The following is a 22,542-nucleotide window of genomic DNA, read 5'->3' as shown; positions in this document are numbered from 1 at the left end:
TTATAAATATACAAAAGTTAAAGTATTTATGTTTCTAGAAATAGAAAGCATCCTCCATGACACGCATGCTTTCAGGAATTAGCATGTGCTAACGTTTTGTACTACATCCAGAGATTTCTTTGTTGCATTAGATGCAATTTTCTCCCATAGTCCTTACAATCCAATATAGCTGGTTATTTATAAATTTCAGAATACAGCTGAGCTGTTTAACCAATAATTACCTAAATTAAGCAGTACTGCTTATGGGTTTAATAAAACATATTTTAAATTTCTGTTTTAAACAGATGCTATGTTCAATATGATAATGACCTACAAATTCTATGTTGATTTGTTGTGTAAATAATTTAATTTAAGTAGCCATTAAAGCAGCTGAACACACAAGCAGTATATAAGATGGTTAAAATTACCTCCCCATCCCACAGGAACTGCTAGCAAAATAAGCTAATTCATTAAAAACATTTACACTGGTCAAATTAAATGGAAACATCTGCATTCAAATGTTCTCTCACTTCCAACACTTATAATTTCTCTGAAACAAAACATTTGCAGTCTTGTTTGATTGACACATGGAGACAAAGAATCCACTGTTAGATCGCTACACACTTGTTAAAAGCAGAGAGACTTTTTATTAATGGAAAAAAACATTTGAAATTATAAGAGTAATCATGGTCTTTATGCACAATGTTGGATGTTACATGTAACATGGAAACAACATGTAAGCTTACAGGATTACAAGGACATTTCTGATGCTTTGAGACTCTAGCAAACCAAGTGAAAGTCATTAATAAAAATGAAAACAAGCATAAAACAGTGATATGCTTTTCCAGGAGTGACCTGCCAAAGTTACTCCATCAGTACTCCACCGACTAGTCTAGGAAGTCATGAAAGACCCCAGAACATAAACATCACTTAAATAAGTGTTTGGGATTCAAGTTTGAGGAAGAAACTGGGCAAAAATGGCAACCATGAGAGAGTTCCAATGGCAAGACCAAAATGTCCAAAAAACATCTTGATCTGGTCCCCAAGAAAAATACTCAGTGGACTGATGAGACAAAAACCTTTTCTGGAATATGTAAGTTTTAACATATCTGGTGTAAAACTAGCAAATCAAATTCTGATTGACTAAATAAATATTTATATATATTTATATATATAAAATAAAATTGAGACAAATAATGATAAAAAAAATAATAAATGATCAATAAATAATAATTTAAAATAAGTTTTATATTCAGTTGAGTTTTTATCACAAGTTTTCCCATAGAAAGTCGTGCTTTACTTTCGTTCAATAACTTTCGTCCGCGTTTTCCATCACTGCCGTATCTGTCAACAATGAGATACGTAGTACGTAATGATGTCAGAGACCCGGAAGAAGATTGCATCGGTGCTCGGAGCTCAAGAGCTCAGCTGATAGATCTTCACAACAACAATAAAACAGGCATACAGAGCTTCCATAGCGGGCGCTGCTGGCATTTTACCGCCGGTTTAGACTTTGTTTGTTTGTTTGTTTGTTTTTGTCGCAGTTGTGTCTCAGCGTCGCCATCATGAACGTGACGCTCGCGGTGAAGCAGTACATCTCCAAAATGATCGAGAACAGCGGGCCCGGGATGAAGGTTCTGCTCATGGATAAGGAGACGGTGAGAACCTGCTGGCTGATGTGGTACCGTCTGAGCTTTGGGGACTAAAACGGTCCGGTATCTGTTGTTACTGTGTGTGCCTGCAGGATTACTGTGTAAATCTAGAGTCCCAGTGTTGCAGTGAAGCAACTGTATAGCATCGGTTCCGGTTCTGTGTGGTGATCCTGTTGATCTTTTTTAGTGTGTGTGAATGTTTTTTTTATTTTGGATGTCAAAGAGTGCATTGAGGTGTAGAAAGTATCTTACAATATTGAGCACTTAGCTCAGCTGTGGATGTTTGTAGTGTTATCTGAGATTCCTTCATCTGTCTAGATTTAATTTCTGATACTTTAATCTGTTTCAAAAATCAATTTAAAAAGTGCTTTTCCCAAATGATTTGTTTATAGTGCTTTGGAAAGCTTTCACATCCCATTGAACTTTCCCTCATTTTATCTTGTTTCAAATGCTCCAGTATGTTACATTAGAGATTTGTGTGAGCAAAATCTGAGGATGTGTATTTATTCAGCTTCTCTAAGACAATAACCTTTCTTCAAAATTAGACAATTGTTTCTGTGAGTTCAGGGTTTTTTAGATTGGCTTCAACTGAGATATGAAAATATTTGTTGCTATTAGAGCTGCAGCTAACGATTATTTTATCATTTGAAAATTCTATCGATTATTCAGACAATTAGAAAAATTAACACATTCTGCAGATTTTTCATTTTACCACTTAAGCCATTTTTATATTATACATGCATAAACATGCAAATGAACAGAAAATGCAAAAACATATTTTTCTTTTAGTGATTGCTCGATCATTTATAGGAAATTTAGATTAAAAAACCTCTAATATCAACATGTGAGAACCTCAGCCCTTTCTGCTTGACTTAACATCAGTACAGTGTAGTGCTGATCTGTTGACTGATTAGTAATTTGATAGCAAAAGGTGCTTAATAGGAGATTTATTTAATACAGAATTTGAACAAGGTGAAGTTAAAAATGCCACTTGAGGAGTTTTGGGTCAAACATATTTACAGACAAAGGTCATTTTTATCTTAAATGCAAAATGTATTTATTTTTTGCACAGTTTTGGCCTTATATCTTTTCTGAATATGTTTCTATTATTTCAGGAAATTGCCTTTTTTATGAGTCTGTATACCCAAATTAAGAATTAATCAATTATAAAATTAGCGGACAAGTATCTGATTAATCATTTCAGCCCTTGTTTGTCCACCTTGTTTATTCTGGCTGCATCAGAGTAAAACATGTTTGTGTGTTTCCAGACCAGCATAGTGAGTGTGGTTTACACCCAGTCTGAAATCCTGCAGAAGGAGGTTTACCTGTTCGAACGGATCGACTCTCAGAGCAGAGACAGCATGAAGCACCTGAAGGCCATCTGCTTCCTTCGTCCAACCAAGGTACACAAACCGGAGACGTTTCCACCAATCTGAGCAAACACTCTTTAAAGCTGCAGTATCTAACTTTTATAAATAATATGTTTTTGTTAAACTTTCCCTACATGACAGTTAGACTTGTAATAAATAAGTAAGTAATAAATCAATTAATCAATTGATAATTTAAAACAAATTCAATAATTTCCATTTGTATGATTTATTGTTTTTATCTTTCTTTTCGCTTTCTACCAAAAGCTGGATGATAAAATTCTTCAATCTGGTGTTTTCATCACCTCTATCCCTTTTTTTGAAGGATAATTTTGTTTACAGAGACTTCATAATTCATTTTATTTGTTGTTTTGTTTTTTATTATAAATATTTAAAGTGTGTTCCAGTTCCAGTGTTAAATATTCTTTAGGAATTAAAGTTAATTGATTTTTGAGAATTTGTTTTTGCATTATATTATTTGAAAATGGTCTCAAAACAGCAATATTATCATTTATCACAATAGCTACTGGAGCAATTTATCATCCAGTAAAATTTGTTATTGTGACATTGCAATATAACACAGATGATCTGTGGCGTGCACACGGGCTTGATTGACAGCACTAAGACCCGCCTTCTGGCTCTGATTGGTTGTTTCTAGTTAGAACTGGAAGAGGAGCTCATCATCTCATACCATACTATAAAGACAAAGTGACAGTTTCAACAAAAATGTAGAAAACATAACAGCTGTATACTGCAACATTAAATGAAAAAAGGGAGATTAACATTAGTTTTTGTTTTTGCTGCAGGAGAACGTGCAGCATCTAATCCAGGAGCTAAGAAGACCAAAGTACAGCGTTTACTTCATCTGTACGTCAGCCGATGGTTTTACTGAGATGGTTTAGGCTGATTATGATGAGACAAAGATGCTTGTTTTACTAGTTTCCTGTAAATCAAAGCTGCTGTTCCTTTAAGGTTTGTGGTTGTGTCCGTTTCAGACTTCAGTAATGTGATCAGTAAGAGTGAGATCAAAGCTCTGGCTGAGGCAGATGAACAGGAAGTGGTGGCTGAAGTCCAGGTGAGAGCTGAAATATGTTAGCTTTACTCTAATGTTTATAAACTTACATCTTTCCCACAGACATAAAAGATGCTGCAGCTACAGACTATAAATGAGATTTTATAAATAGTCTATTGAGTTTGTAGTTTGCTAAAAATATTTAAAAATGAAAATATTTTTCAGAAATAAACAGTTTCTAAATTAACTCTGGACAGTAGTTGTCTTCAGAAATTGTAATAATTTAGTGTTTGGTTTCTTTTCCTCCTGGTCTCATAATATTTATATAATTGTGTGTGTATGTATATTTATATACACGCATCTGGGTTTTTTGTATAAATATATTGATGTATTTATATTTTTACACAGTATTGTTTTTTATCTTGTATTTCATTTGTTTCTCTTTTGTTCCATTTTCTGCCATGACAGCTTAAATTTCTTACTTCTTTATTAGATTATGTATTTTTATTTTTGCACTATTTGACATTAAAAATTTTTTTTTTACATGAACTCTGAGTGGTTTTGCTAAGACGGTTTATAAGAAAAAGATCATCTTTTCTTGTGATATCTAATCTTACCATCTGTTTCACAGCAGCTCTCTTCCATGTATGTTTTTTTTTCTTGGTGCAAACTAAAATTTTTTAACATGTTCTCATGTGGAAATTTTGGTTTGTGGAATCATTTATCTGAAAATGCTGTTTTTGAGCAATAAAAGCCAAATTACTGAGTGTGTGTTTGTGTTTTTCTGCAGGAGTTTTATGGAGATTTCATCGCTGTGAATCCTCACCTGTTTTCTCTCAACCTGCAGGGAGTTTCCCGGGTAAGAAAGATGGAAGCTCTTATATTTTATGTAAATAGACAAGTAAAAGCGAAACAAAGAGAGAAAATGTAGAATTTATTAGGTAAAACTTAAACAATATTAGTCATTTATTGATCTGTTTTTTGTTTTGCAAGCATGAGCAAATATTGTTTTTATTTTTTGTTGGGATTGAAATCCCTGAACCGTGGAGCATTTAGTGCCACAAGTTCAAGTGATCAAATAGAAAAGACGTTTTTATTTTACCTGAAACGTTAGTTCTGGTTCAGATAGACGGCGGTCAGAACTCCTGTTGGATCACAGTTTGTGTCCATGTTGCCCATGACATAAAAACTGGATCATTTAGCAATTAAAATTTATTTTGTCTTTTTGGGTCGGTGTGAGGCAGTTAAGATGAACAAAGATGGATTTCTGAGAGTACAAAGAGTTTGGAGAATTTTTTAGGACTGATATATTGTGATTGTGGTTAATAGGTATTTGAAATAATCGTCAACTAATTTAGTAATCAATTAATCATTAATTGAAGTATTCAGATTAAAAAAAGGCTATTTATTAAAAGAACAACACATTCAGAGCATTGATTAGCCAACACTGTACAAAAATGTATATGTTGCATTTAGGATAAAAAGAACAAACTTTTTCTGTAAATATGATCTACCTAGATCTCCTCTGGTGGCAGTTTTAGCTTCACCTGGTTTTAATTCTGTAAAAATAAAATTTCATGTTGATGTTAAAAGTATTTTTTTAGCTGCAGATGCATCTTTTACTACAAATGACCAAATGCTCACCAGAGGAATGCAGTTACTGCATTTGAGACAATGAAATCTTTATTTTTCTATTTAAAATAGGAATTGAAATATTTGCATCTTTTAGTGTATTTTTAATATAAAAAGGAATAGACGGTTATAAGAAAAATCTTCAAAATGTGGCATTTCTTTTTATCCCAAAGCTCTTCAGAATAATCTTCCCTGGAAGTTTTATACTTTAATTAAATTGTTGGAAAGTGTGAGTCCATCCATTTATTTGAAAGTTGTTTGTCATGTTTACATTCGCCATCTTTGTTTCTCGACCAGAGATGCACCGATCAGGTTTTATCTGGCCGAAACCGTTTCCCGGTAGGTGAGAGCTGCTGATTCTGATTTAAGAACGTTTTGATGAGAACCAACAAACTGCTGCTGCTAGCTCTATGCTAGCCCTCTGCTAGCAGCAGCAGTTTGAATCAAACCTTCATCTGATTTTTATTAACCTCGGGAGAAAGGTCATCAAAGTACCTGCTGGTGGTGGTTGATTCTTCTTGACAGTGAAAATGGTTCTAACATTTGATTTGTTTAATAAACTGGGTGAAACAGATCGGTTCTGATTGATGGGCGTCTCTCTGTTGGTTGGTGTCGTTACAGTCCGGCGCCTCTCTGAGAACCTGTTTGTGTTTCAGGGTCGGACCTGGGAACCCTCCATGTTGTCGCGCTGCACGCAGGGTTTGACCTCCGTCCTGCTCGCTCTGAAGAAATGTCCAATGATCCGCTACCAGCTGTCCTCTGACATGGCCAAACGCCTCGCAGAAAGCGTCAAGGTTTCCACCACAACAGCGTTTTAAGTTCCATGTTACATTTTCCCTTTTTTTTCTCCTATTCCACCTGTACAACATTTAACTTTGCTCTTAATTAGTCATAATTACAGTGCCTATAAAACTTATTCACCCTCTTGGATTGTTTTACTGTTTATTGTTTTTATAAATCAGCCGTGATAAACAAAATTAGCATTTTCTGACAAAAAAACTCTTTGTCAAAGTGAAAACTGATTTCTACAAAATGTTGACTTTATTTAGCACATTTTAAAACAACCACAGTTGAACAAATTGCCCATCGAAAGTGTGGAATTAGATTTTTTTTACTTAAAAGTTTGTAAAAGTACAGAAAACAAAAAGTCTGGTATAAATATGTTTTAGTTTCCAGATTTCTTTCCTTTTCATTCATCTAAAAGAACTAATTCACAACCAAATAAAGGCCTTTAATGTTGATTTGGTTAAAAAAATATGCACTTTACCTTTTGATTTTAATTTTGTATTGATAACAGAGAGCCAAAAGTTTATTCAGTGAAAAATAAAGCAAAGAAACCTTTTTACGTTTTTTCTCTTTTACGCTATATGATCTTGCGCAGGTTATTAACAAATTTACAAGCAATAAAATATGACACACTGCATGAACACAAAATCTAGACCAAAGTATTTTTGGTCCAGTTTCTCGTGCAAATATTTTAGTGTACTTGAAACACAACAAAACTAACTTACAAGTAACTTGTCAGTAAAATAGAAGCTGGTTTTAAGTCAATAATTCTTTAATATTGATACTGGCAGATTATTTAGCTTATAACATGAGAAAAATATCATAAGTGAAATAGTCTGCCAGTGGGACTAGAACTGGTTGCTAGGTGACGGACTGGGCGTGGCTGTGGTTGCTGGGTAACGGCTTTAGTGCCCCTTGATTCTGAAATAAGTGAAGTAATCTACCAGTGGATCTAGCACTTTTTAATCAATATTAAGAACTTAATATTGATTAAAGTAAGCAAGTTTTTTTTGTTTTCTCATGGATTTTGAAGAACATAGAAAATACACTCTGCTCTTTGTCTTTTTTATTGAAATTATGAGCTTAACGTATTTTGGATCATTACATTTTGTTTGTCTGCTTTCAGCAAATCATCACGAAGGAATACGAGCTGTTTGACTTCAGGAAGACTGAAGTTCCTCCTCTGCTGCTGGTCCTCGACCGCAGCGACGACGCCATCACACCGCTGCTCAACCAGGTGACCAGAACACAGATATATGTTCCTTCTAATAATTAGCTTTTATTTAATTATATTTAAGGTTTTTTTTTTAAACTTGTCTCAAGAAACAAGGGTTTTTAATTTTAGAGGATTTTTACTTATACTTTATTCTGTTTCTGAATCCCATCTTTGAAATTAAATGTAACCCAGTTAACAACAAGTTTAATTCTTAATTGTTCAATATGAAATCTAAATAAAAATGTCTCTAAAAGCTGATTTTTTTGTTTGACTATATGACATCATTTTGGAAAGTTTTTGTTCATTATGGGATATTTTTGATTTGGAAAGTGAACAAGAGAGCAGTTAAGTATTTTTTTGAAATAATTTACATTTGGATTTACTTTGAACTTGTAAACAATTACAAAGTAATTATTTATTTGTTCAATTAAGGATCCTCTTTAGTCTCTTATCATAGTAGAGATTTTTCTTCCTGGCATCCACACCACAAACATAATAAAATTAAACTTTTACACATGTTACAAAAGAGAAATACCCTAAGACAAACAAAATCAAAACATAAAATTAAAATCCACCGCCTCAACAATTTTAACATTTTACAAACATTAAAAAAGGACAAAATGAGAAACTTTAAAACACAAAATTTCCACTGTGTCGAAGATAGATTAAAAACAATCCAACAATCTTCACTTAAAGTATAAATTCCACCAATTCAATATTATTTTATGATGTATTATTGAATTTTTTAAGGTTCTTTTTAAAATTTACATGATTTTATTAACTCTTGTATGTATAAATGTGTTGAATCCCCTCGTTACTTTGTGGAAATAGAAATAGTGGCGATGAACTGTGCTGCTGGGATGTTTGTTTTTGTGTGAAATGTTCCCCCTGCTGACGAGACGCGGTCGGTGTGTCACAGTGGACGTACCAGGCGATGGTCCACGAGCTGCTGGGTCTGAACAACAACCGGATCGACCTGTCCAGAGTCCCGGGGATCAGCAAAGACCTGAGGGAAGTGGTGCTGTCTGCCGAGAACGACGAGTTTTATGCCAACGTGAGTCCTGAAACAAAAACATGACGGCTTCCTGTTTACGCTCAACTATTTCTGAGTTCTCACACCTACAAGCTGATTAAATTTAAATCTGGCTTACAAAACAAAAGTAACACAGTGTGACTAAAAATTTGAGAGTTTCTGTTGTTTATCGTGTTGCTTTGGTTGTTTAAAGGCAACTTCTACACCTGTATTGTGATTTAGGTTTCTCTTATACGATGGAGTATTAGGTCTAGGCTAAGAAAAAAAGGAGAGTAAAGTAATAATAATATTTGTCACTTCCCTTTAAATTCTTTGAGTTGGGAAGATATTCCTACTGAGTCTCTGTCGGGTTTTAATAGTTTAACTAGAGAGCTTTATTATTAAACATCATGTAAAATTTTCAAATAACTGTGTTCTGTTCCATGTTTCTGTTTTCAGAACTTGTACCTGAATTTCGGGGAGATCGGCACCAACATAAAGAACCTGATGGAAGATTTCCAGAAAAAGAAACCCAAAGACCAACAGAAGCTGGAGTCCATTTCTGACATGAAGGTTGGGATTTATTGAGTTGAATTTATTGGTGTTGATTTATTGAGTTGAAAAAACTAAAATAAAACAATTTAATCCAATTTTTTTATTTTTTTATTGGGGCTAATGTAGATAGAAAACAAACAAACAAACAAAAAGGAAGATTAAATTTCCACCAAGTTTCCACCGAGTTTCAAAAGTTAAACATTTTCAATTTTTCGTACTGAAAAATTTCTCTGTTTTTTTTCTAGAAAATTTCTGAAATTAATCTCAAAATCTCAGACTTTTTTCTAGCAAATTTTCAAAAAACTCCCAGCCGGTTTTTGGCAACAAATTAATGTTTTTTGGTGTCTGGAAGTTGAGCCGTTTCAAAAACATTTAGAATGTAACACCACAAATCAGCACTCGCTGCGCCGTTACCTAGCAACCCCAGTAGAGCCCAACCCATTACCTAGCAACCCAAGCTGGACTCCGGTAACTTAGAATTCAAAAATAATTTATTGATGCCAAAGGGAAATTAAATGTTGTTGTAACTCATATTAATTAAAAATTCTTGACCATCCAGAGCCTCAAGTTCCCAGGCTTCTATAATCTGTTTACATTTGGCCAGCTGGTTTTCCTGCTGTATGTGCTGTACAATGGCTGCTGGAAAAGACAAGTGTTTTGTTGTTGACTTGCTGCATTCTTGTTAGATGTGCAGGAGGCTCTACTTCTGCTTTTCAAAGCTGTACAGTTGTATAATTGCCCATCTGTTTGCAGCCATTTTCAGTTGTGAGCGTAAACACTGAGTTGGGGGCGTGGCCAGCAGCTTGTTAGGATTTAAAGTGACAAGAGGCCTTAAAACAGGCTCATTCTGAGAGGAGATAAAATTTAGACAAATCTAACCTGACTGAAATCTCATCATCTACGAATGATTTTTTTCATCCCTCCAGGCGTTTGTGGACAACTACCCTCAGTTTAAGAAGATGTCGGGAACCGTGTCGAAGCACGTCACAGTGGTGGGGGAGCTGTCCCGGCTGGTGGCTGAGCGGCAGCTGATGGAGGTGTCGGAGGTGGAGCAGGAGCTGGCCTGTCAGAATGACCACTCTAACGCTCAGCAGGTAACGCTCTTCATCATCTCACCTCAGTCTCTAATCGAAAACCTAAAGAACAGCAGAAGGTTAAATGCATAATTCACATTTGGAAAATTTTGATCTCAACTGTTTCTAAAAACAACTCAAGCTCTTTAAAAAATTTTTAAAGATTTTTTGACAATAAGTTAATGTTTTTTGGTGTCTGGCAATAAGCCCGGTTGTAGTAGCTCTGTAGTTTATTGAGTTTTTTTTTCTGTTTTTGGACAACCGTTCCTTCTTGTTTTGGATTTGCTGTAGCTGTACTGATTTTTGCCAATTCTTTTTACACTTTGCTGTTTTTGTTATGATGCGTAACCTTATTTACTTTCCCTTTGGGATCAATAAAGTATTTTTGTATTGAACTGTTTTGCCATTCAGAAAACACTTCCTGTTTTCTCGTTGGCTATGCAGGAGGCTTTACTAATGCTTTTCTAAAACAGCTCATTCCAAAGGGATCTTGAAATAGGCAGAACTGATCAGACTAAAGTCTTATTATCTAAGAAAGATTGTGTGCAGAAGATGTAACGAACATGTTTTTAGAAGTGTAGGTCACCTTTAAGACATCTTTTCTGTCAGAATGTTCGGCGGCTGCTGCAGAATCCTCGGGTCTCGGAGCTGGACGCCATCCGTCTCGTCATGCTCTACGCTTTGAGGTATGAGCGCCACAGCAGCAGCATCCTCCCGTCGCTGATGGAGGAGCTGAGCAGGAAGGGAGTTTCTGAACGCTACCGCAGGGTAATCACAGCCTTTTGGTTTTATTTTTACGTAGGCATGTATTTACTGATTTTGGCCTCTGGATGGCAGATTGAAGCTTTACGATGTGCTTTCCTGCTACAGATGGTTCAGTCGGTTGTGGAGTACGGTGGGAAGAGAATCAGAGGGAGTGACCTCATCACACCGACGGATGCTGTCGCCATCACCAAACAATTCTTCAAAGGACTAAAGGTAAAAAAAAACACATCTGATCTTAATATTTGTTTAAATATTACTTACTTAATCAGATAAGCCTGAGGAAGCATGTACCTTACTGCAGGTTTCAGAGAAAAAACAGCATTTTATTGTGTATTTTGATGTATTTCTCAGGGCGTAGAGAACGTGTATACACAGCATCAGCCTCTGCTGCACGACACTCTGGATCAGCTGATTAAAGGTCGACTCAAAGACAGTCAGTTCCCGTACCTGGGACCCAGCAGCCTGAGAGACAGGTAACACACCTGTGGGAATCCTTACAGAAATTACTCTCAAAGATAGAAATTCACATATTTAATTTTTCTTTTTTTACATCTGTAAGAGTTTAGAGCAGGAGAATGAAAATACACCTTTATAAAATTCAACAGATACACAGATATTTTTCTCCAGAAAGTCACGTTTTGAAAACATGTTTCAGGCCTCAGGACATTATGGTGTTCCTGATCGGTGGAGCGACGTATGAAGAAGCTTTGACTGTTTACAACCTGAATCGTAACACTCCGGGGGTTCGGATTGTGCTGGGAGGAAGCGCCATCCACAACACTAAGAGGTGTTGGATTCTCATACTCTGATTTTAATTTTTTTTTTTAGTTAGATTCACTTCACTACATATAAAAAAAGTCAAACAAAAAAGGACCCAAGGACTCATCCTTGTGGAACTCCATATCTAAGTGTAGTTATAAAGAAGCATAAATAGACAACCTTTTGATTTTGCCATCTTAGATATATAGTTTATTGGACAGGAAAATTTTTGGAGGACATTTTGTTTCAGTTGTTTTAGCCCGAAGAAAGGTGAAATATTTTCAGTGCTAAAAATGTCTGAATCTGGATCTTAGCTTAGATCATTTTACTATTATTATATATATGAAACTGTTCTTTGATCATCTCAGGTCCAGCAGATTGACCTTACAACAGACACAGTCAGATTCACTGTGTTTATTCAAATAATTAAGTTAGTTAATGTTAGTTCAACAGATTCTGCCCCACAGTTACACGGCAACAGAAAAAAAAGGGGGCGGAGCTGTCAGTTACTGGTTGCTATGGTAACCACCAACTGCCAAGAGCAGCAGGAGAAAAAGAAATTTAACTTGGCAAATAAATCAACCGATTTTGACCTATAATATTGTTCAAATAAAACGTTGCTACATATAAACAGATTTTTATTTTTATTTGGAGATACAGTGAGCACATAAATTACACATTCATACATATTCAGTTTAATTTTAGCTTTTTAAAAAAAAAACATTTTTCTTTTTTTCTCCAGTTTCCTTGAAGAGGTGATCCTGGCGACGGGTCACAGCGGCGACAGAGCACAGGGAAGTGGACGCCACTCCGCCAGGCGATGAACACTAACTCTCGTTCTGACTCTTGTATAATAAACTTCATCTCTCCCTCCGCTTGTTTACGGCTGTAGTTAGAGGAGCTTCCAGAGATCTGTGAGTTGCCTGGATGTCCTTTTTAAATACCAGCGGGTTTGTGTTTAACAAACACCCATTACAATCAGGAAAAATGTAGCATTTGGAAACAGTCTTGTTTTCAGGTCTGTAACTGTACACTCAGGTCATGGTTGAATATCCATCTCATTGTCAGAGTCTTGATTCAGCTCATTGAAAGTGAATAAATTCATGAATAATAACGTTGACTTTAATAAATGGAGTTTAAAATATATGACACGGGAAAAGAAAAGGATGCAGAGAGGCCTCTTAATTCTTGCTGCAGTCTAAGCTTTAAAAATAATAACCTTTAAAAGTTTATGATGCTGTTGGAAAACTAATAAACACAAAACAAGAACTTTTATATTTGCGTTTGTTAACCCCTGGTATTACAGCAACATTCTCAAAGGCTAACTACTGAACACACACTGATTGTCTTTCTAAAGTGTTGCCACAGGAAAGGCAACTTTTCACTGCTACTTTTCTGACTTCCTGTTGCAGCTAGCTGTGCTGCAATGCTAACACTTAGCTTGTAGCAGTAACAGCATGTAAAGATTCAGTTTCAGATTGGTTATTTTTTGTTTTGACTCTTCTCTTTATTTCTAGGACCATTTTATGAGCATCTCAGCAATTTCCAACTGTGAAAACTTTAAAAACGCTCTTTTTCTTATTTCTTGTAGGCACTAGCTTGACTTCTGTTACACCTTTTGAAAATTCAGTTTTATGTTTATTTTTTATTTTGCGGCCTGTTGTTGCATGATGAAAGCTACAAATCTACAAATATCTAAAAAAATTTCCAACATACCAGGCAGTCGCTCATTCGTAACTGCTACTTTTTTAGCTTCCTGTAGCAGACAGCTCAGTGCTAGCTCTACATTACATATTAACAGCATGTATTTTTATTATTATTACTTGTCTTTTGTAGTAGCTCTGCAATTTATAATATTTTTATTAGGATCTTAACAATCCTACAATGTCTGAGGAAATGGATTCTGAGAGCTTTGTAGTTAGCTAGCGGTGCTGCAGTGCTAATGCTAGCTTATTTGTAAAACATACCAGCTCATTAAGATTTCATTTCAGATATACTATTTATTTCTTTAACAGCAGGACTTTTGCTAGAGATATTTCTTTAAGGATCTTAATAACCTAAAGAAAAACTGCTTAAACATTTCAACTGTGTAAATGAGACTTACTTCCTGTAGCAACTAGCTCTGCTTTCATAACATGTGACGATTCAGTTTCATTTTCACATAAAACACAAAAATTAAAACATTTTTCTTTATTTGTTCTGTAACAGAGTCAAAACTATGACGCTATGATTTATTTTGTTAACATATTAAGAATCCTAGAACTCATGAGGCAATAGCTAGCTATAGTTTTAAACCGCTATTGTTTTTAGCTTTGTGTAGCAGATAGCTTTGCTTCCATGCTGCTAACCCAAGCTTATTCATAAACAACATGTTTATTTTTCTATCTTCTATGGTCTACTGCTGATAATATTTTATTAGTATCTAAACAGTGCTGCAACCTCTGAGGAAATGCTTGTGGGTTTTCAAACTCTTTGCTACCTGCGCTGCTGTGCTAATGCTAGCTAGCATATCAAAAGTAATAGTGTCAATATTCTACCTACATCTGAAATATTTTTCTTAGCATCAAGGTTAAAATAAAAATAAAAATGTTTGCTCTAACCTCTTTCTTTTCCAGAGCAGAGGTTTTTGTTTCTAAAGTAACTCAAGCACTCGCTCTACAGTTTGTGCTGTATCTTAGCTGCCAGGACTTGACATTGTGTACTGTAACAGACCAGAAAACTGAAATTATCTTCAAATTTAATTAGGATATAATCAACTGACATAGTCTTATCAAAATTTTCAAAGCAATGGTTGTTTAATTAGGGTTCTTGGTGCTTTCTGTCCTCGATTTAAAGTGCAGTTTTTCATCTGTTTGGTTTAAGGAACATTATTTTGCTTCTGTCATGCAGTGATTCTCTTGTTACATCCTTAATTTTTCCCTTTACATGTTTCTGACTGAATGTGAATTTGAGAGGATTACTATTAAAAAGAAAATACAGAGTTGAAACTGTGTTTGGGATCTGAATCCGTATGACACAGAAATGAATTGAAATATGTGTAATACTGGTGAATATATTAAAATGTATTTTAAAATATATTTGTTTAACTCTTAATTTGGTTTTAAAGTTGGATCAGGTGTATTGCAACCAGGAAACTCTTTGTTGTTTCCACCACATATCAAATATTTGTTATTATTATTATTAATTATTAGTATTAATTTATGTGATAGAGGTATTATGCAAAAAAAAGTTCATTTGCCTTCTCTGCTGTAAAGTATTTTGTTTTTCTAAAATCAGGAAATATATTTTTTAAGTAATTTTTTTACATTTATATTTACAAACTTGATTAATTTTTTCAACAATATTATGAGATGTTAAATTATATATTTTAATATACACTGTAAGAACAACGTAATTATTATATTTGATCCCTTTAAGAATATGTCCCAAATATCTGAATACATTCTTCAATATATTTTAAAATATATTTACTATATTTCCTTATGTTTAAATCTAGTATAACCCATAAATAATTGTGTTAATTTAGAAAATAGAGGACGTTACAAAAAATAAAGATGTAAAGCTTTAATTTTACTCCATGTGGCTGTTAAAGGATCCTAAACAATTTATTTACAGTTTCAACAACAGGTTCTGACCTGATTTAAACTTATTTACTCGCCATAAATCCGTCAGGGAAAATAATGTTTAGTAACTGTATGTCCATTTCTCATCTTCCTGTTAATAAGCAACTTAAGTTTACTTTGAGTAGTAAGAATACCGTCCTAAATGATTTAAAAACAAAAAATATCGATCTATTCACATATTTACCGTGCGATGTGAACCTTGGAGTTTAGATAAGAAGCACTAAAGTTCAGGAATCCGCCGGAAAATGACTGAAAGGAGGTCAAAGGTGAAGGGACTGAGTGAAAATTAAGCAACTGAATTAAATGGACAAAATGTGAAATAAAGAATGAAGAGATTTCCTGTCAGTTTAGATGCAATAATTACAAGATTAAAAATATTACAACTGGTTATATTGGAAACTGTTTTAAATACTTTAAATAATTAACAAAATAACCCAAAGAAATGAAAAAAAACAAAAAAACAATATAAAATCACAGGAAAGTTCAAGACAGCTGTATATTTAATCCAGTATATAAAAATAAACAAAAGATAGAAAAAACTTTAGGAACACATAAAAGTGTTCAAAAAATAACAAAATTAATTGAAATGCTAACAAGATTAAAAAATGGGTAAAATGTTAAAAGAAATTATTAACTATATTTATTACAATAATTTAGACAATTTTCCTGACTTGAATAAAATTCAATAAAAACTTTTTGTTTTTCATTTAGATCACAAACATAATTCATAAAATTCACATTTTAAGGTTTTTTTAAAAATTAAGTGAAAAAAATTAACATTACAAATCCGACTCAGAAATTAGTTCAGTTATAAAAATAAAACCTTGATTTTACAATGTAGAAACTCAATACAATAAGTAGGGGCAACTTTTTAAAAAGTGTATTTTAACTAATCATTTTTAGTTTAATGTAACTGGTAAAAACAGTTAATGAAACGTTGTAACAATAGAAATTAAGTATTTTGAATTTAACAATTAAAGTTCATGCAACTTATCTGAGTCACAGCAACCAGGAACCAAGAGTCAAGTTGAATCAGTAAATTATTTTTTACAGTGTAGAATGAGGAAAGCTATAATAAAAATAAAAATCTGAAGGACTGGAACCAAAATGTTTTCCTGGAGTTCAATGATGCAGCAGTGATATAGAAGTATCCACCTATATCGGCAGTAAAAGAATGTATTGATCGGTTCTGTGACCGCTGGGAGTGAATGGGTTAATTGATTGGTTCTGTCACCGAGTGAGCGGGTCAATTGATTGGTTCTGTGACCGCTGGGAGTGAATGGGTCAATGGATTGGTTCTGTCATCGGTAGGAGTGAGCAGGTTAATTGATCGGTTCTGTGACCGCTGGGAGTGAATGGGTCAATGGATTGGTTCTGTCATCGGTAGGGGTGAGCGGGTTAATTGATCGGTTCTGTGACTGCTGGGAGTGAGCGGGTCAATTGATCGGTTCTGTGATCGGTAGGAGTGAGCGGGTTAATTGATCGGTTCTGTGACTGCTGGGAGTGAGCGGGTTAATTGATCGGTTCTGTCATCGGTAGGGGTGAGCGGGTCAATTGATCGGTTCTGTGATCGGTAGGAGTGAGCGGGTTAATTGATCGGTTCTGTGACCGCTGGGAGTGAGCGGGTCAATTGATCGGTTCTGTGATCGGTAGGAGTGAGCGGGTTAATTGATCGGTTCTGTGACCGCTGGGAGTGAGCGGGTTAATTGATCGGTTCTGTGACCGCTGGGAGTGAGCGGGTCAATTGATCGGTTCTGTGATCGGTAGGAGTGAGCGGGTTAATTGATCGGTTCTGTGACCGCTGGGAGTGAGCGGGTCAATTGATCGGTTCTGTGACCGGTAGGAGTGAATGGGTTAATTGATCGGTTCTGTGACCGCTGGGAGTGAGCAGGTTAATTGATCGGTTCTGTGACCGCTGGGAGTGAGCGGGTCAGAGTGTTTGCCTGCTTCTCTTAAACAAAGAGTAAACACTCGTGTTGAACTTGCTGTAGTTCCAGCTTTATAACCAGACGGCTCTCAGCCAGTCAGTTCTTTCCGGTTTCCTGAACCATGAAGCTTCACGCCACTGGACCTCTGCTAGTTCTGATGCTGGTTCTGATGCTGCTCAGCTGCAGCGCTGCTGAAGAATGCAACCTGCCACCAAAGCTACAACGACAGGACTTACACAAGGTGAGATCACAAACCAGAACGCCTTGACCCATCAGACGTCTTAGCAGAGTTCCTGATTGGTTATTTGTTCTGGTCCCAGTTGTCAGAGGCCCGGTGGGTTCTGGTTCAGGCGATAGCCGATTATCCAGCAGGCGAGGAGCTGATGAAGAACGCCAACAGCTCCATCATGGAGCTGAAGCCCAAAGAAAACAAAGAGAGCTTCCTGTTTGTTGAGCGGAACGTCGTGTGAGTTTAATCCGGGCTCAACTGGACCGGGTAACTTTTTGTCTTTATTACACTGTAAAAACACAAAACCCTACCAAGTATTTTCAGTTGAGTTTCTACTGCAAACTTCTTAGTACACTCAAAATAAGACAAAACAAGCTTACAAGTAACTTTTCAGCACAATGTAGGAGCTTGTTGCCTTAAGAAAGAAACTGATTCCATGGACAGATTATTTCACTTAAGACAGTTTGTCTTGTTAAGTGAAATAATCTGTCAATAGATTATTTGTTTTTTTCATCAATATTAAGAATTTATTTACTTTAAACGAGCTCATAATGTTTGCCAAAATGTAACTTTTAGGGTTTTGTCTTATTTCAAGAGTATTAAGATGTTTGTACTAGAAACTAGGCCAAAAATACTTGGTGAGATTTTGTGTTTTTGCAGTGTAGAGATTATATATGATGGCCTTCAGGAATAGAAAAAAGGAGAAAAAGCTCAGACAAAAAAAAATCTGAAATTTTTGGATAAATCTTTTCTAGAAAAAACAATGAAGTTTCTGAGTTTCAACAGTTGAACAATTTTTGAATTTTCTAGGAAAAAAACAGGAAATTTTCTGAGATTAATCTCAAAATGTCTGACTTTTTTTTAGCAATTTTCATCATAGCTCCAAAACCTTTTAGAAAAAAAACAGAGTTCTTTTAAATTAGTTTCTTTCCATTTAGCAAATTTATTTTCAAAATGTCAGCTTGCATATGGTTAATGGAAACACAGCTAGTGGGGCCCACGTTGCATGTCATATTAACTTATCAGGGACATTTTTAACGATTTTTTTTTGTTCTTCCATTTGGGTTTTTACAGCTTCTAAAAAACAACCCAAGCACTTACCAAACACACCCAGACGTTTTTGGCAGTAAGTTATTGTTTTCTGGTGTCTGGAAATGGAGCTGTTTCAAAAACCTTTTGAATGTAACGTCAGAAATCAGAAAGCGCAGCACCGTTACCTAGCAACCCCAGTAGAGCCCCGTCTGTTACCTAGGAACCCAGGCCCAGTAAATTCAAATTAAAATTCAAAAATACTTTATTGATACCAAAGGGAAAGTAAATGTTATAACTCATATTAATTCAAACATTCTTATCTTACCATCCAGAGCTTATTGAACCTCCAGATCCCAGGTTTCTACAATCTGCTTTCTGTAACTTTCTAAGGTTCGGTTATTTGGCTCAAACGTAATTTTGTTCTGTTTTTCCAGAGCTGGAAACTGTCTCATCTTCCGTGGGAACCTGTCTGCCCCAGATCCTGAGACATCCAACCATACGCTCCTTCTGGATGCTGATGGTGAGTGTTAGACAAGATCTAATTTTATACTTATTGTCTCAATTTTCTCTTTTAAGTTAGTATCTCAATGATGACTGCAGTAGTTTGATAGAAAACAGTTTTATAAACACTCAGTCTTTTCACAGATTATCAGTCTCGTACTAAACTGTCACGACATAGTGCCAGTTTCAATAAATATGCAAACATTTGCAAAATTTTAATAAAAGTTACATCAAGGGTGTCAAAGGTGTGGCTCGGGGACAATTTGTAGCCCTTAAAATTATTGTGTTTGGCCCCAGAATACAAGTCAAAAATGGTAAAAACAATTTATAACACAAAATTTGGAAATGTTCTGTTTTTCTTCTAATAAGGCAACAGTCCAAACCCATTTTTATGTTATGTTAAATTTATTTTTAAGCAGGTGAAACAAACAAAAAAATTGCAATAAATGAAATTTGCCTTTTAAATTTAATGAATCTTGTGGTTTGCCAGTAGTTAAAATTTTCCAGTTTTGGCCCCCAGGACTAAAAGTTTGGACACCGCTGAGTTACATATTGAATCTTTAAAGGAAATCAGGAGAAATCTGATCAGCACAGAACGGTTGATGGGATTTTATTGTTGCTGATTCCTTGAAGGCGAGCGGGAGTTTGGTGGTGTGGTGACGCCATACGATGATAAAGGTCGAGCGGACGTCCACCAGGCCTGTCCGAACTGCCTGCTTGTCGTCCACCACGGAGTGTTTGAGGGAACGCCGGGGAGGATGCTGCTCATTTACAGTCAGGAAAACACTGAACATTCATTTTGACACGAGATTAAAACTGATCTGATCTGCAAAAACTCCATACTGGCTAGAAATAAGACAAAATTATCAGTTGTTTGAAGGCATGATGTGTTTGCTCTGTTAGAACTAATATAATCAGATTACATTAGCATATAGTTTATAGAAAGTTTTGGAAACCAATAAAATGGGAATCTCTTGTTTTTTTTTTGTCCGTTTAATTACTTATGCCTGGAATGTTTTTTGAAGTGTGTAAACGTAAATAAAAAATTCTAAAAAATAAATAAATAAAATTAATTTAGTTCACTTATATTGCACAAAATTACAACAAATTTAATAAGGCAATTGATAAACAAGTAAAAATCGAGTCCAATCCAAATATGCCCCACACTGTAAAAAATAAAAATAAAAAAGAATTTCTACTTCACAGTGAAATACCAGCAGGTTGCCAGAATTGCTTATAAATATGGTAAAATCCATATTTTATCTGGTTGCCAGAATTTCACTATATTTATGGTAAAATTATGTCAACATGGTAAAACTCTGGCAACCTTAGCTGCTGGTATTTACCGTAAGTTAGAGACGCAAGTCAATTACAACCATTCTAAATAGTAAATGTTTTATTTTTTGGAATTTTTGGAGCTCAGAAATGTCCTTGTTTTGTCTAGAAATAATCTTAGAAAATTTGGGGGGATTTTTTGGCAAAGAAATTCTGAAATACTTTTCCCCAAAATATGTGGCAAAAAAATTTCAGAATTTATGGCAAAATTTCTCTTTTTTTATTCTATCTACAACCGTCCTAATACGCCGTGATCCGCATTGCTCCTTCCAGGCTCCTTATTGTCAAACCCAGGATTTAAAGCTCACTGTTAGAAAACCACAACAAAACAAACAATATTTTTAATTAAAAAACTAAACAAAGCAGAACATTGCAAGTCTCTAATATCTTCTATACAAAGTGTTTATTCTCTGTCTGCAGAGAGGATGCTGACTTCCTGTCATTTTTTGTGAAACAGGAAGTGAGGGGAAACACCTGGATGCTGAGGAGCTGAAAGCTGCTGAGAGCGAACACAGGAGGATGGCCGAGTGCCTGAAGTTCAACGTCAGGACGAGTTTCCGCTACGACGGGAAGGCAGGTCAGGAAAATGACTAAAGAAACTGTCTGACGTTGTAAAACTGGGGAACAGACTTCAAATCTCATGTTTTAGTTGTTATAGAAACCAAATAACAGCCAAACATTTGTGACGTTGTTTTATGTAACTGGTGACAGAATATTCTCCAAATAAACCCCAAATGATCAGGATCCTAGAACATCTTAAACTCTGTTTTCTTTTATATTAAATTACAAAAACAAGCAACACGCATGTTCATTCACAGACATGAATCTCTATATTCTGTAAATTTAACCTCCATTTCAGCCATTATTTGGATCATAAAGCAGATTATTTTTAAGAAAATGTGCTTTGTTTCTCTGCAGATTTTTGCCTGGAAAAGAAGGAAGAAACAGAAGCCTGACACAACATGTAGTGTTTAATAAAGATATATTTAATATGATGATGACTAAAGTTGTTTCATTCATTCTCAGGTGTCTCGATTAGTTGCAGAGTGCTGATGGAAATCTATGCTAATTCACTCTGGCAAAAGTAGTAAACATAAATTACTATAACAAAACAAGTAAAGAAGTAAGAAAATGTGCTAAAATGCAAAAAATCAGTATGCATCCTTACTGAGAACAAACAGCTAAAATGTTTGTAGTTTAGTCAAAATTAAGAGAAAATAAGATAAATTAAATCCCTGAAGTTATGAATCATCAGACATAGAACTGTTTTCCTTTCACCTATTGGATGTGATTTTATACTGAAAATAATATAATTCACGCTTTGCTTTAGTGCTATAACAAGCTAGGCTGCGCTATGCTAGGCTACGTTATGCTAGGCTAGGCTAGGCGATTTATAGCAACATTCAAACAATTTAGCAATCCAAATCGTTTTACGCGTCATCAGAAAAGACAGAAAATAACGAGGCATAATGGCGATGGTGGTCGGAGTTTGTTTTGTAACTTTTGTGGGTCGCAGGTCCGAATCCCGGTTCCGTCTGCCTCGGCCGTTTAAACGGGAATCTGTGGATCGATTTTTAAAACCAATGATCACAGATGCTCAACATCTGATATGACGGAAGTTTTGCTATAAGAATTAGCAAAATGTGAGTTTGGGCCAAAGCTCGATGAAGCCTGCAGACAGGGAGGCTAATGAGCCCGGAAAATCTTGAAAACCATTTATAATCTGTTTTCCACCTCACGGTTATGCGACAGCGTGTTAGGGCCAAGAGGATTACATTTTTTGTCCAAAAAATAATTTTTGATTGGTCTCAGACATTTTAGCAGAAGAAAAGAACATTTCTGGGCTCCAAAAGTCGGAAATTTGCACCGAAACCAAAAAGAAATGTTGAGATTAATTTCAGAAATTTTTTCTAGAAAAAAATAGTTGAAATGTTCTGAGTTTGTAAAGTCGAACATTTTCAACTTTTAGAAATTTTCTGAGTTTGAAAAGCTGAAAATTTTCAACTTTTGTTGCTCAGAAATGTTTATATTTGTTTCCTAGAATATTTTTAAGATTACTCTCAAATTTTGTTGCTTGTTTTGAGAC

The 22,542-nt window shown here is 35.1% G+C and overlaps 2 protein-coding genes across 3 annotated transcripts; both read left to right on the top strand.

Moving 5' to 3' along the window:
* Positions 1 to 1,222: 1,222 nt before the first annotated feature.
* Positions 1,223 to 14,883, top strand: vps45 (vacuolar protein sorting 45 homolog). 2 transcript variants are annotated; one of them, XM_032581616.1, is made up of 16 exons: positions 1,223 to 1,637; positions 2,900 to 3,034; positions 3,805 to 3,865; positions 3,994 to 4,073; positions 4,801 to 4,869; positions 5,940 to 5,981; positions 6,299 to 6,436; positions 7,555 to 7,665; positions 8,564 to 8,698; positions 9,116 to 9,229; positions 10,138 to 10,305; positions 10,894 to 11,052; positions 11,155 to 11,262; positions 11,401 to 11,522; positions 11,705 to 11,836; positions 12,551 to 14,883. In XM_032581616.1, the coding sequence occupies exons 1-16, from the start codon at positions 1,545 to 1,547 to the stop codon at positions 12,630 to 12,632; spliced, it is 1,749 nt and encodes a 582-aa protein (XP_032437507.1). In that variant the 5' UTR covers positions 1,223 to 1,544; the 3' UTR covers positions 12,633 to 14,883. The 2 variants fall into 2 exon arrangements, with proteins under 2 accessions (XP_032437507.1, XP_032437508.1); XM_032581617.1 differs by lacking the exon at positions 5,940 to 5,981 and having other exon boundaries at positions 1,225 to 1,637.
* A 2,487-nt stretch (positions 14,884 to 17,370) lies between these two features.
* LOC116731779 (saxitoxin and tetrodotoxin-binding protein 1-like) lies at positions 17,371 to 21,451 on the top strand. Its single transcript, XM_032581618.1, has 6 exons — positions 17,371 to 17,600; positions 17,680 to 17,825; positions 19,055 to 19,140; positions 19,755 to 19,895; positions 20,914 to 21,033; positions 21,375 to 21,451. The coding sequence occupies exons 1-6, from the start codon at positions 17,481 to 17,483 to the stop codon at positions 21,410 to 21,412; spliced, it is 651 nt and encodes a 216-aa protein (XP_032437509.1). The 5' UTR covers positions 17,371 to 17,480; the 3' UTR covers positions 21,413 to 21,451.
* Positions 21,452 to 22,542: the final 1,091 nt, after the last annotated feature.

The sequence above is a fragment of the Xiphophorus hellerii genome, chromosome 13 (genome assembly GCF_003331165.1).
Source record: "Xiphophorus hellerii strain 12219 chromosome 13, Xiphophorus_hellerii-4.1, whole genome shotgun sequence".
NCBI classification, from domain to species: domain Eukaryota; kingdom Metazoa; phylum Chordata; class Actinopteri; order Cyprinodontiformes; family Poeciliidae; genus Xiphophorus; species Xiphophorus hellerii.
The sequence above is the reverse complement of the archived record's forward strand: the minus strand, read 5'-3'. Positions and strand labels throughout refer to the sequence as shown.